This window comes from Triticum aestivum, chromosome 3A, assembly GCF_018294505.1.
Source record: "Triticum aestivum cultivar Chinese Spring chromosome 3A, IWGSC CS RefSeq v2.1, whole genome shotgun sequence".
NCBI lineage: Eukaryota > Viridiplantae > Streptophyta > Magnoliopsida > Poales > Poaceae > Triticum > Triticum aestivum.
In genome coordinates, this window is record NC_057800.1 from 307722992 (window position 1) to 307737314 (window position 14323).

Genomic DNA, 14323 nt, shown 5'->3' on the forward strand with positions numbered 1-14323 from the left:
CTTTTGATAGCCTGCACAAGTGCAGAAGACGCTGGATTGATGAGTTGCATATGTGAATATGTGAATAAAGCTAAGTGTTTCACAACCTTTTATGCTTATTTACTTGTGTATCAATACATGTAACATTGTGATTATACTTTTGTTCAAATGAAATGGCTAATAAACCGACAAGGTATCTGTACCACTCTTTTTCGCTTTTTCTTTTTCTCATAGATAGAAGGATTCCTCGCGCGCATGTTTACCTGGCGGGTGTTGATGGAGTATCATTTTAGAATGGCATTGACGTACATTTCATACGACAAGAAGTACAAAAAACAAAGTTGAAAATTTTTCAACTAAAAATTTCTTTGTTACATGTTGGATTTTCCCTTGTTCAAATTTATATATGTATGAAAAACTTGCAAGCGAAGGAATCTTCTTGTGTTCGTCCATGCTATTATTGCGCCTCGAGTCTACTCGGCAAGATTTTTGTAGCTACATTGTCAGCGTGGAAGCACGATCACCTATGGGGAAGGGTTGCCCCTTTGTGGCTCGCCACGGTCACATTGCACAAAGAGAAAAATGGCAGGGGCAGCGTGGCGATGGACAACTCTCTTTTACCTAGGTTCGGGCCACCTTGCAGCGTAAAACCCTACTACTGCTGTGGTGGATTGACCTAGAGGAACACGAAGACACGGCATGCTCTAGCCTGGCAATCGTGCCTCGGGGGGAGCAGCATGTACGTACAAGTGTTGGGGATCTAAAATTTGAACCCCTTGCTAGGTTGCCTCGGGCCTCCTTTTATAGCTTAAGGGGCGACCAAAGTGGCAAAATAGTCATTTTAGTGCGACTAGATAGCTAATAGTGCTATCATACCTAACTCTGGCAGTTAGGACAAAGTGCATTAAATGCACTGCTAGGTGTCACCCTGAGGTTGAAGCTTGGCAAGCCTGCTGCGTCTGTCGGCGTTCTGGGAATGGGGGTACCTAGACTTGCCTGCCTACTGCCCATGGTGTGACTCCATCGACGGCCTGGTACGGCCCAGCTTCAACATCAACAACTCAAGACCCTCGCGAGGGGCCAAGCCTTGTGAGGCGGACGACACCAAGACCTCCACGTGGGGCGTCCTCCTCAGGCTGGCTCTCGAGGAGAGAAGATTTCTAGGCAAGGTTCACCTCGCGAGGTTTAGATGACGTCAGCCATGAAGACCAAGGCCAGGCAGGCGCCAACGGGCGTATTGTACTAGTTTCCTCTTTGGTGCTGAGGAGGCAAGCGCAGGCGCGGAGTCCCGAGGAATCAAGCAAAGGTTTACATTCCGGTGCCACAAGACCAAGACCGCCAGGACGGTAGGACGGAGGTCATCGCTGAGCGCACTGCGACGTCACCACCAAAGACTTTTGCAGGCGAAGACTACCTTTGTCAGAATAGCATGTACTAGTTGTCTCCCTTCAAATTTGGCCGTTGTGGGATCCCTTCCCGCCTTCATTTGGGAAGAGGACAAAGTCCACTATAAATAGGACCTAGCCACCACCATAGAGGGGGATAAGTCATTCAGATTGTCCTCACACCCATCATCTCATTGAGCACAAGAACACTCCACCTCTTGAGGGTGTGCTCCCACTGTATTAGTTCATCCTCAGCCCCTCGAGGCCAATCCACCACAAAGAAGGAGTAGGGTTTTACACCCCAAGGTTGCCCAAACCTGGGTAAACTGCTGTGTCTCTTTCCGATTCGGTTCATTGAGCTAGCCGTGAGATTAGAGAGCAGGCAGAATGGGGAGGACGAGTTCTTCGCACGCACCCCAGAGTTCCAACCTCTCAAGGCTCTGCGGAACCCGAAATCCGATAGCGCCGCTTATCCATCTTCTCATTAGCATGACACGCCTCAAGATGGGTGTCAATAAAGCTAATCTCATCTCCACCATGTTGCCATGTGCCTGACAGGATCCACCTAGTTACTTGAGAGCTTGACACCGCATTGATAAATGACTTGGGTATGGCGAGGTGGAGCGGTGGCGTCTTGGCAAAGGCCTGCCGGCAAGGAGCCTGGCGGGTTCTGAGTTTGGTGGCCCGGGGAAAACTGGTCTTTCCCTAAGGTGCAGTCTTGACCTAGCCAGGCTCTCCTGCTCAGCAAGGGAGGTTATCCTGAGGTGATCAACTATCAACTTGATCTTCTTGAGCTTGAAACGCCCGGTAGGGTCAGCTTGCCCGGGAGGCCGTACAAGTCTTTGCACCAGTCAAGGTAAAACAAATACCCCTGTTTGTGTACACCGATAGTAGCCCTCGGGCCTGAGAAATCCATGCCGCGGGCGTCATTGGGTTAGGCCCAAACATTGTACAGACACGTGGAAAAAATCCGTTGTCCATGCATTAATGATTTTGCCAGCCTATCAATCACACGTCCATTCCACATAGTTAGTACGGGTCGTGGAATCGCGGATTTGCAGCAATTACTGGGTAGTGTGCCTGTTAAAGGCAGTTTTGCAGGGGGGATAGTGGAGAGCCAGTGCCCCCGTGGGTGATATGTCCATTTTGCATGATGTTTTCCTACTATTATTAATATTGTTTTTATGCATAATATTGCCTTTTGGACTAATTCTAATCCCTTTTCTCTCAAAATATGCAAGGTTCACACAAAGACGGAGAATACCGGCAGCTAGAATTCTGGACCTGAAAAAGCTAAGTCAGGCTACCTATTCTACACAACTCCAAATGAGCTGAAACTTCACGAAGTTTTTTATGGAATATACAAGAAATATTGGAGCAAAAAAATACCAGAGGGAGCCCACCAGGTGGGCACAACCCACCTGGGCGCGCCAGGGAGCCCAAGCGCGCCCTGGTGGGTTGTGCCCTCCTCGCTCCACCTCTGGTGCCCCTCTTCTTGTATATAAGTCATTTTTACCTAGAAAAAAATAAGGAGAGGACATTCGGGATGAAGCGTCACCATCTCGAGGCGGAACTTCGGTAGGAGCACTTTTGCCCTCCGACGGAGCGATTTAGACGGGGGAACTTCCCTCCCAGAGGGGGAAATCATCGTTATCATCATAACCAACAACTCTCCCATCTTAGGGAGGGAAATCTCCATCAACATATGCAACAACAACATCTCCTCTCAAGCCCTAGTTCATCTCCCATGTTCAATCTTTGTACCAAAACTATAGATTGGTACTTGTGGGACTAGTAGTGCAGATTACATCATGTAGTTGATTACTATATGGTTTATTCGGTGGAAGATTATATATTCAGATCCATTATGCTATTTAATACCTGATCATTTGTAAGTACAATGGGGTTTTACGCCCAAACTGCGAGTGTCGTGTTCTCCACAGGGACTAGGCGAACAACAGCTGTGCTCGGCTAAAGCTAGGTAACGAGATATTGGGTGATGAAAGCAGAAAATATAAACATAAAATAACCAAGAATGACAACATATAAAATGACGAACGGCACGAGGAGATTAAGATTGAAACTTGCTCTCTTTTTGGTGTGTTCATATCACTTGAGAAAATAGAAACTACAAACGGACATCCTCAACAAAGGGAATTAACAAGACAAGACCACATATATGTATATATAACTAGCAAGTATGAGACACAAGGAAAGAACAAGATCATGGACAAAATAGAATTGTTTCACATCACATACACATGTCACTAGTATATAGCTTCCATAGAGACTGAAAAATAAATGATAACAAAACCGACTACCACATAGAGCAATTTCAACATAAAATTCATAACAAGTAAACTGAATGTAATAGACAACTACTTGACAAGTGAATCACACATATTGAGGTAGGGTAAAACAGTTTACAATTGAATGAGTTTCAACACTAAGTGTTCACAGAAAATACACACACACAGGGAGAAGTAGCAGCAGTTTGGGTTTGGAGAAGAGCAGCAGCAAAGGGGGAGCAGCGGCAACAACATTAGGGAAAGAAGAGAAGTAGCAGTAGGGATGTGGAGGAGAGCGAAGCGGCTGCAGATCAGCGCAAGAAAAAGAGCAGAAGCAGGGGCATGAGAGGAAGGAGTAGTAGCAAGGAGAGGAAGAAGAAGAAGGAGGGGCGCAACAAGAAAGAAGCAGCAGCGGGGTTTGGGGAAGAGGAGGCAGCAGTAGGAGATTGGAGAAGGGAGAAGCAGCAGGGGTGTTGAGAGAAGAGAGGATGAACAGCCGATGGGAAGCAGAGGTGGTGGACATGCGATGGTGGTGCTGGTGGCGGTGTGAGGTGCGGCTGATGGTGGAAGGTATTGGTGGCGCGATGCTGATTGATGGAGGTGATGGTGGAGTGGTGGATGGAGATGGGTGATGAGGTGGGAGGCGCACCACCACGCCGGCCTGGCCTTGGCGGCGGCCGGAGGTGGAGAAGGATGGTGAGGGAAAGAGAGAGATGCCAGGCCCCAAGGAGAAAGAAGGATGCCGCTAGGGATTTTGTTCCCCTCCGATCAGATCTGCCACTTTTAGCCTTTTTCCCTTCCACTTCTCTTCTTTTTTTGAAAGATGATTCCTCCAACATTAGCTTGGCCCCTCTGGTTACTTCTTTTGTTCACGGTAGGGTCCCTCCGTACATTACAACAACCACAGTTTCTTGACACTCTTCGTTATAGAAGGATTTTGGGCCTTTTCACCCTTTTCTGCAAAACATGGAGGAGTGTTGTAAATGTAGAATAATGGGGGTATTTGAATATTTCTTAAGTAAATAATGTGAAAATATGATTACAATGTGATGCAAAAAGGCTAAAAAGATTATATGAAGAAATGCTCTATCAAGTTCCCCCACACTTAAATCTTTGCTTGTCCTCAAGCAAAGGCATATGACAAAGGCTAGATAATGAATAGTGAACCGATTCGAGAATGTCCTAGTAAATCAGATCTCCAAACAATGTGTGCTTTGAACTTTGCTATTCAAAATTAATGGTTAAGAGTGCTACAAAGCAATAGGATACTAGTAGACTCAATTATTTTAAACTTTTACAATGATAAAAGTGGATCAACAAGTTCAAATGATGATTGTACCAAAGGTTCCTAAAGAGAACATGATCCCAAGAACTACTTATTGAATTTTGAAGGAAGCAATGATAATATTTTATCAGTCTCACCAAAGGAACATACTATGAATCCAGAGAACATGGTATCACTACACCACAACACGGATGTAACGGCATGCAATCTGCCGGAAGAAGTCCCCTAAGAGGGCAGATAAACTATCGGGACATCCATTCTCCCGGCAGATAGAACTGCCACAAGAACGGCTGCCGGCAAATAGATCTCCCGGTAGATACAGATCTCCCGGTAGATATAGATCTCCCGGCAGTTACACTGTCAAGAAGCCTCGTTTTCCCGGCAGATAGAAGTATATGCCGGTAATGCAATTCCTTGTAGATAGTCTGCCCTTGTTTTTTACTTACCCTGACACTTTTCCTGATCCTGGTAGTGTATATGTTGCTTTCGATTTCTATTGATACAGGAATTTGGTAGCATTTATATTTCTTTTGATTTCTATTCATATAGGAATTCACTCAAGATTCAACGGCAGTTCTCAAACACATAATGATTAACACTTAGTATTTTGACTTTCGTGCATGCGTTTAGTAGCATCCAGCTACATTAGTAAACATTATTTACATGTAAGACAATAATATTTTTTGTTCAAACTAAGCTAAACAAATGGTTTGAGCTATGAATACAAGAAACATCATGTAGACTTCAAGTGCTATCATGTAGACGTCAAGTGCTATCATGTAGAAGAAACATCATGTAGAGAGTAGCACACAAGATCTTCCAACCATGATGCCAACCTGAAAGGAGAAGATGGTAGATCTGCTATAAGTTAATAAGCTTGGTAAACTATCTATATTGTAGAACAAAAAATGGAGATTACTTATTGTTTCTTTTACATCTTCTTATTAAATAAAGCTACAATGTTACAATCAATTAATATGCTGAGAACCAATGAAATAAACTAAATAACCATCATAATTGCCATCTTGTACATGAGCTGTTGTCTATACTTCGATATCTAGTTAAGCAAAGAACAGCAAACACCTAGACATATAGTTTATTCACATGAGATTCAAAGCTATGAAACCAGGCTGCTAAATAATCATATTATTTGCACAAGGTAGAGGCTCATAAAAGAAGACCTTAATAAAGTAGCAGTATGAACTAGAATGAGCAGAATATCTACACATACCTTTTGACTAGTACAAAATGCGCAAATATCTCAATTCTCCTCCATGCACAAGACTTCGAGTTGTAGTGAACTTGGTTCCTAAAGCTTTGTCTGGAAATAACTAAAATATGCATGAGATAGGATCAGATAATATCAAGGCGTTACTATTCCAAAGCTAGTAGTCATACCATGTTTTAAACCAGATGCGTAGCTAACAGAAAACCTATTTCTGCTAGCAACATTTTCAGATCAGTGTGTATCTACAACAAGATTCCTGATGTGTACAAAATACTTAACAGTGTAATGCCAGGTCAGCCACTTTTTACACATGAAAAAAAAATACTGGACTCTTTGTAGGAATACAAGATAAGGCATCACATATGCACTTCATAAATGGTTATATGGTAGGAGGCCTGCGACTCTGTTTCAAGTACTAGCCAATAACAAAAGACTCAGCTTCAGAAAATACAGGGCATGCAAAAGCTCAGTTCCAGGACATGTAAAAGCTTCCAATAGTTGTATGCATAAAAATGCTAAGCAAATTCAGGGCATGCATACATACACATGCCAAGCAAAATCTCGGCTCATATTTTACTGCAGTTTTATTTGCATGAAGCATATAAGAAACGAAATGCTAAATAATTTTCAATGTTCATGTATCCAAAAAGCAAAATACTGAATCTAAGACTTAAATACCAAGATTATTACCCCCTCAGCTTGCTTGTGGTTACGTACTGATGTTGCTGCTTTTGCCATGAACTTATAAGTCATTCTCAGCTGCATATAGAAGCAAAGACTTTAAAGCTATCAACCATAATAGTCATTGGTAAATATATAATCATAACTTCATAAGGGCATATGCTTATGTGCTTGTATGGAGTAGTCGACGCTGCTTGGTGGAGAGGACAAACAAGATGCACACTGATCACAAAACAAACAATCCAAAATATTATTTCAGTGAAAGCATCAAATGAAAATTAGGGAATAGTTTGTAAGAATTACATATAGGAGAAAAGAGCATGGTAGTCAGCTAGCCCCATGACCCAATTCTTTTTAAAAAAAAATCTACTTAGGAGCATATCTCCCAATTTCCATTACTAAAAACATCACATATCTCAAGTTCGCCCCCCTCCAGGGGTACCTCAAAACATCAGTAACTAAGCCACACACACCAGCACTACTACCAAACTAGACGCAGAACCTAAACAACGAGCATCCAAACGTTCTAATTATCAGCAACAAAACAATAGTCTTATATTACTCGTGGCCCTGCATGACAAGGTACTGTACTACCAGGGTCATATTACTTGCATGTGACACTGCGAGTAGGTATTTTCTAAAATCTAAACCACAGGCACATCTTAAGATATTTACCATCTCTGTGAACATAGCTTTGGTTGAATTTGTTCTTAAGCATTAAGCTAAATAAAAACAGTTTTAAGAACAGGGGATCTGGTAATTCAATAAGTCATGATGCCATGCAATTTCCAGTAGGGGCGACAGTACAAAACCCAATTGCTCTCATTTTACTCTAGAAAATTAAATTATCAGGCAAATGTTTTTCAATTCAATAATAAAGGTTGCAACACTTGAAGGGATTTCTACTATGATAGACAACTAATGATAATTAAATTCCTGAATCACATGACTGGGAGCAGTGGCAAACTGGCAATAGAAAATTACAGAAGAAAATTCCAGATCAAACCCCATATATATATTTTCATAAAACTAACACATTCACTAGTTAAAACTATTAAACTCTAGAAGCGTTACTTCACTTTCAGTCTACATGTGCAGAAAAATAGACAGAAAGAAGTTCTCTAGCTATATTTGCAGCACGACCTTGAAACTTAATTTCCGGAAGCTTGCATGTAGTACACCTACTGGGATTCACTGATTTATTACGTAGTTGGAGCATCCATTTGCTGCAATGGAAGATCTCTTCACCATAAGCAAAACTTGGGCTATCGGATGACAAAGGTGGTCGTTATCTTCAGAACATAGTGACATACAAACTCAAACACTTTCTGAAGTCATTCTAGTTACTGCTCAGAAGAAAAAAGGAACAAAAGTTTGCAAAGATTGAAATCTCACCAGCCAAGTGCTCTCGGTGAGCAAGGAGGCAGCGCTGCACCTGGGGGAGGATGTAGAGGAGGTGGAGCTTCTCGGGAGAGGGGCCGTACAGGAAGGTCCGCTGCTCGGGTGAGGGAACCAGGAGGCAGCCTAACTTAGTTCTCGGGTAAGGATGCTCGTGGAGGAGGAGGCCCTGCTCGGGGGAGGAAACCTGTGGAGGAGGTCGCTGTTGTGGTGGGGATGGAGGGCGGTCGGCGGCATTCCTTGGGAGGAAGCACGTGCTGGGTGCGCGGGGGATGGGGACGAGGCGGTGAAGGGTGCTCGTCGATGATTAGGCGGTCGGTGGCGACTGTGTTTGGGAGGAAGCCGGCGTCGCGGTCGAGTGGTTGGTGGCGGCGGTGGCGGCGGCGGTGGCGTGGTCGGGGTTGAGGGTTAGGTTTTGCAAGATTTGGGGAAGAACTGGTGGGGCTCAAGCCGACGACCAAAGGAACCCTTGTGAATATTTCCATCTCGCGCGCCCTTTGTCCCACGCGAACGCGCTTGGCCCAGTTGTTTTTTTAGAAACGGCCCAACTACTTTGAATACGCGTAGCATATACTCCCAGTAGACAACAGGCCGCGGTTTAGTTGGGCCGGCAGATAGGATGACCTGCCAAGTGGACATCGTTGCCGGCAGTTTTGGTGCCCTAGTTTGTTAACTTCTCCCGGCAGTTTCTCTGCGTGTAAGTACTTCTACTGGCAGTTATTCAATTCCCGGCAGTTCATTTGCCCTTGGTCGGGTATTTCTCCCGGCAGTTAACTGCCCCTAATTAGGTGTTGTGGTGTAGTTTATACACCTGGCTCGACCAATTATATAGTATTTTTTGTTTGTCTCCCCGAAGGAACATGCCACCGATCCCGAGAACATGGTATACACCTGGTTCGACAATATTGCATTTTTATTTATTTATTACTGTCCAAGCTACCAAATTTCACATGCCACCGATCCAGGGAACATGGAATGCTACTATATGTAGACTAGACTTATATTCATTATTACATATTGAACAAAGGAATTACAATGGCAGGAAACATAAGGAAGGAAACAAGAATCATCACTCACCCATGTCTGGTTCACATGCTACCAATCTAGAGAACATATCATGCTAAACCATAGTGGTGAAGTGATTGCTCTAAATGGGAACACACTTGGCACAAAATCAACATCTAATACTTGATGATCTAGGTGTATCAAAGTAAATGCAGAAAATGATGAAGTTTTCTAGTGTACTAGGGATTTGAGCACTCAAAACTAAGAACTTTCACTAATATCAGCAAAGCAAGAAGTATGTAGATAACTAGTTTACAAGGCATTCACAATTCAGTTCACATATTCACATCAAGCACCATATGTCAGAGGTAAAATTCAGTGGGACAACGTTTAAGAAATGGCTCAAGCAACCCAAATAGCAATTGATTTAAGCATGTATCAATGGATGATGGTATTTAGATTGGGGTCATGAAATAGCTCACCAGGGACTATGACAAAGTAGCACTCGCTTGATCACTCTCTAAGCTACAACTCTCTCCTTTTGCTTCCTCATACATGCTCCATCTTCGCTCTTCCTCATGTGTTCTCTTTGCTTCTCCTCATCACCATGCCGTGAATCCACCAGGATCCCAGGGAATGTCATCTTGAACTCGGTCAACTCGTCGTAAATGGTGCACAAGTGTAAACCTAAAAGAACACTCAACAACCGAGCCAATACAAGTGACAGAGAGAATGCCCTCTAAGTAATCGATAGAGTACCCTATCATATAAGTATATCTACTGAGCAAACTAGGAACATGTATAAACAACAAGTCAAATGGTGCATAGGCAATATCAGCGATCTGACATAACTTGTTGAGAAAGCTGAGATCATACCTGAGATAGTTAGGAAGAAGCTTTGGGACTACCTCAATTGAAGATACCAAGTGAGGTGTGGTAGTAGAAATTTCCACCGGACTCGTGTCAACAAGTGAAATAGTCGAGCTTGGCTGCTTGACATCTGAATCCACCTCACCATACTCAACCATGAAGCTCTCCATCTCAGGCTCAAGTGTTGAGGAATCAATGCGGCTAACATCATCGAAGGGGAACTTCTCCATATCTGTCTCTAGGAGCACATGATCAATATCAACTTAAGGTGACTCCTCAATATCAAAAGCAACTAACTGCAGCTCTGGCTCATCCATGGAAGAATCATCACAATGCAAAACTGAATCTCCAACACTAGTATCCATATGATTTGAAGGGTGTGCGTCAACTAGGATAGTGTCATCATCATCAAAGATAGTCCATGCAAGCTCAATCTTGTCACACAGAGAAGCTGGTTCCGGCTTTTGCGTAAGACATTTTTGCTGAGGTGAAGTGATTTGTTGCAAGCAAGCCAATGAATTAGAGGTGGGCTTCTCATTGTACCACTGAAGTTGGTGAAAGGCTATGCTCTCAATCAGCAGAAAAGCATCAATAAGTGTCTTGTTTGTAATAGCTCCACCCACTGCCATATCGACGTAAGCTCGAGTGTCCAAAGTCAATCCATCGTAGAATATATGCAGCTCTAACCACCTCTCGAGCCCATGATTAGTACATCTCCTAAATAAGGCTTTGTACCTCTCCCAAGCATCATACAAACTATCGCCTTCACGCTGGACGAAGTTGAAGATCTCATCTCGAATCGCGGACTGCTTTTGTAGTGGGAAATATTTATCCAAGAATCCTTGTGATATCTCATTCCAACTGTATGATCTTGATGGCAAGGATCGATACCAAGCACGAGCATCATATCGGAGAGAGAATGTGAACAACATGCACTTGATAATATCTTGAGGAACTCCATGGTACTTTACTGTATCTGAATACTCCATGACTCGGAGCAAGTGCTCATAAGGGTCTTCAGTAGGCAATGCTCCAAACTGATGTTGTTGAACCAAAGCAATAATACCAGGCTTTAGCTCAAAATTTTCTGCCTCAAAAGATGGCCAAAGTAGCCCTGTGAAATAGCATTGGTTACTTGGGATCCAAACATCACGAAGCATCGCCATATCTCAACCAAGTGTAACTATCAATCAACCTATAAATAGTTCAGATTTCCTACGCACGCTCATAAATAGTAAACACTAGTCAGAAGGTTAGTATCCTATTAAGAAGAGGAAACAATGGGAAAAATACAAAAGAAACACTAAAAATGAAATACACGATGAATTAAACAAGGAACTAAAGTAAACCAAGTCTATAGCCTAACATAATCGCTCGACGCTAGTCCCCGACAACAGCGCCAAAATGATCATTTGTAAGTATAGTGGGGTTTTACGCCCAAATTGCGAGTGTCGTGTTCTCCATAGGGACTAGGCGAACAATGGCTATGCTCGGCTAAAGCTAGGTAACGAGATATTGGGTGATGAAAGCAGAAAATATAAACCTAAAATAACCAAGAATGGTGACAAATAAAATGACGAACGACACGAGGAGATTAAGATTGAAACTCGCTCTCTTTTTGGTGTGTTCATATCACTTGAGAAAATAGAAACTACAGACGGACAACCTCAACAAAGGGAATTAACAAGACAAGACCACATATATGTATATATAAATAGCAAGTAGGAGACACAAGGAAAGAACAAAATCATGGAAAAAATACAATTGTTTCACATCACATACACATGTCACTAGTACATAGCTATCACAGAGACTGAAAAAAAAATGATAACAAAACTGACTACCACATAGAGTAATTTCAACATAAAATTCAGAACAAGTACTAAATGTAATAGACAGCTACTTGACAAGTGAATCACACATATTGAGGTAGGGTAAAATAGTTTACAATTGCATAAGTTTCAACACTAAGTGTTCACAGAAAATACACACACACACAGGGAGAAGTAGCAGCAGTTTGGGTTCAGAGAAGAGCTGTGGCAAAGGGGGAGCAACAGCAACAACGTTAGGGAAAGAAGAGAAGTAGCAGCAGGGATGTGGAGGAGAGCGAAGCAGCTGCAGATTGGCGCAAGAAAAAGAGCACCAGTAGGGGGGCGTGAGAGGAAGGAGTAGCAGCAAGGAGACGAGGAAGAAGAAGGAGGGGCGCATCAAGAAAGAAGCAGCAGCAGGGTTTGGGGAAGAGGAGGCAGCAGCAGGAGGTTGGAGAAGGGAGAAGCAGAAGGGGTGTTGAGAGAAGAGAGGAGGAACAGCCGATGGGCAGCAGAGGTGCTGGAGATGCGATGGTGGTGCTGGTGGCAGTGTGAGGTGCGGCTGATGGTGGAAGGTGCTGGTGGCGCGATGCTGATTGATGGAGGTGATGGTGGAGTGGTGGATGGAGATGGGTGATGAGGCGGGAGGCGCACCACCATGCCGGCCTGGCCTTGGCGGCGGCCGGAGGTGGAGAAGGAGGGTGGAGGAAAGAGAGAGATGCTAGGTCCCAAGGTGAAACAAGGATGCCACTAGGGATTTTGTTCCCCTCCGATCAGATCTGCTACTTTTGCTCTTTTGCCCTTCCACTTCTCTTCTTTCTTCGCAAGATGATCCCTCCAACATTAGCTTGGCCCCTCTCGTTACTTCTTTTCTTCACGGTAGGGGCCCTCCGTACATTACAGTAACCACAGTTTCTTGACACTCTCCCTTATAGAAAGATTTTGGGCCTTTTTGCCCTTTTCTACAAAACATGGAGGAGTGTTGTAAATGTAACATAATGGGGGTATTTGAATATTTCTTAAGTAAATAATGTGAAAATATGATTACAATGTGATGCAAAAAGGCTAAAAAGATTATATGAAGAAATGCTCAATCAATACCCCTCTGATCTTGAGCATGATTATCATTTGTGAGTAGCTACTTTTGTTCTCGAGGTCATGGGAGAAATCTTGTTGCAAGTAATCATGTGAATTTGAGTAATGTATGTTGCAAGTAAACTTGTGTTTGATATTTTGATGGTATGTATGTTGTGATTCCCTTTGTGGTGTCATGTGAACATCGACTACATGAAACTTCACCATATTTGGGCCTAAGGGAATGTATTGTGGAGTAGTTATTACATGATGGGTTGCGAGAGTGACAGAAGCTTAAACCATAGTTGATGCGCTATTCCTTAAGGGACTGATTTGGATCCAACAGTTTAATGATATGGTTAAAATTTATTCTTAATAGTTTTCTCGTAGTTGTGGATGCTTGTGAGGGGGTTAATTATAAGTAGGAGGTTTGTTCAAGTAAGAACAACACCTAAGCACCGGTCTGTAACACCCTCGATGCGACTATATCTCCCACGTGTCGAGGCACGACTTAGAGGCATAATCGCATTGAAGGTATATGTCGCAAGTTAGGCAATCTCCACAACATCCCATGTAATATTATAATGAAAGAGGAGATAACATAGTTGGCTTACACTCGCCACGTCAATCAAGTGCATAATAACATTACATCATCCAAACACTCATGGCCCGACTACGGCGCCAAAATAAAAGAGAACCCAACATGCGACAACGGTCCCGTTCACCCCCAAATGGGCACCACTACTAATCATCGGGAAAGGAAACATAGTAACGTTGAGAGTCTTCGTCGAACTCCCACTTGAGCTCATACGCGTCTCCTGGAGCGGAATCATCAGGCCTTGCATCTGGTGTAATGTAATCTGTGAGCCACAGGGACTCAGCAATCTCGCACCCTCTCGATCAAGACTATTCAAGCTTATAGGTATGGCAAGGTAAATATGAGTGGAGCTGCAGCAAGCGACTAGCAAAATATGGTGGCTAACTTAAACGCAAAAGAGAGCGAGAAGAGGAGGCAAAGCACGAGCGAGAAACTAGAGAGCAACCTGCGCAAACATAACTCCAACACCGTGTCCACTTCCTAGACTCCGCCGAGAGGAGGCCATCACGGTAACACACTCAGTTGATTCATTTTAATTAATTAAGGTCAAGTTATCTACAACCGGACATTAACAAATTCCCATCTGCCCATAACCGCGGGCACGGCTTTCGAAAGTTCAAATCCCTACAGGGGAGTCCCAACTTAGCCCATGACAAGCTCTCACGGTCAACGAAGGAATATACCTCCTCCCAAGACGTTCTGATCAGACTCGGTATCTCGGTAA

The 14323-nt window shown here is 43.4% G+C and overlaps 1 protein-coding gene across 11 annotated transcripts; it reads right to left on the reverse strand.

Annotated features, from left to right (window-relative positions):
- Window positions 1–5523: 5523 nt before the first annotated feature.
- Window positions 5524–12665, reverse strand: LOC123061220 (uncharacterized). Of its 11 annotated transcripts, none has more exons than XM_044484216.1 (4): window positions 9732–12665; window positions 6856–6924; window positions 6169–6258; window positions 5524–5773 (listed from the first exon to the last, which is right to left on the reverse strand). In XM_044484216.1, the coding sequence occupies exon 1, from the start codon at window positions 11283–11285 to the stop codon at window positions 10383–10385; it is 903 nt and encodes a 300-aa protein (XP_044340151.1). In that variant the 5' UTR covers window positions 11286–12665; the 3' UTR covers window positions 5524–5773; window positions 6169–6258; window positions 6856–6924; window positions 9732–10382. The 11 variants fall into 11 exon arrangements, with proteins under 11 accessions (XP_044340151.1, XP_044340153.1, XP_044340150.1 ...); XM_044484218.1 differs by having other exon boundaries at window positions 6169–6268; XM_044484215.1 differs by having other exon boundaries at window positions 6856–7068.
- Window positions 12666–14323: the final 1658 nt, after the last annotated feature.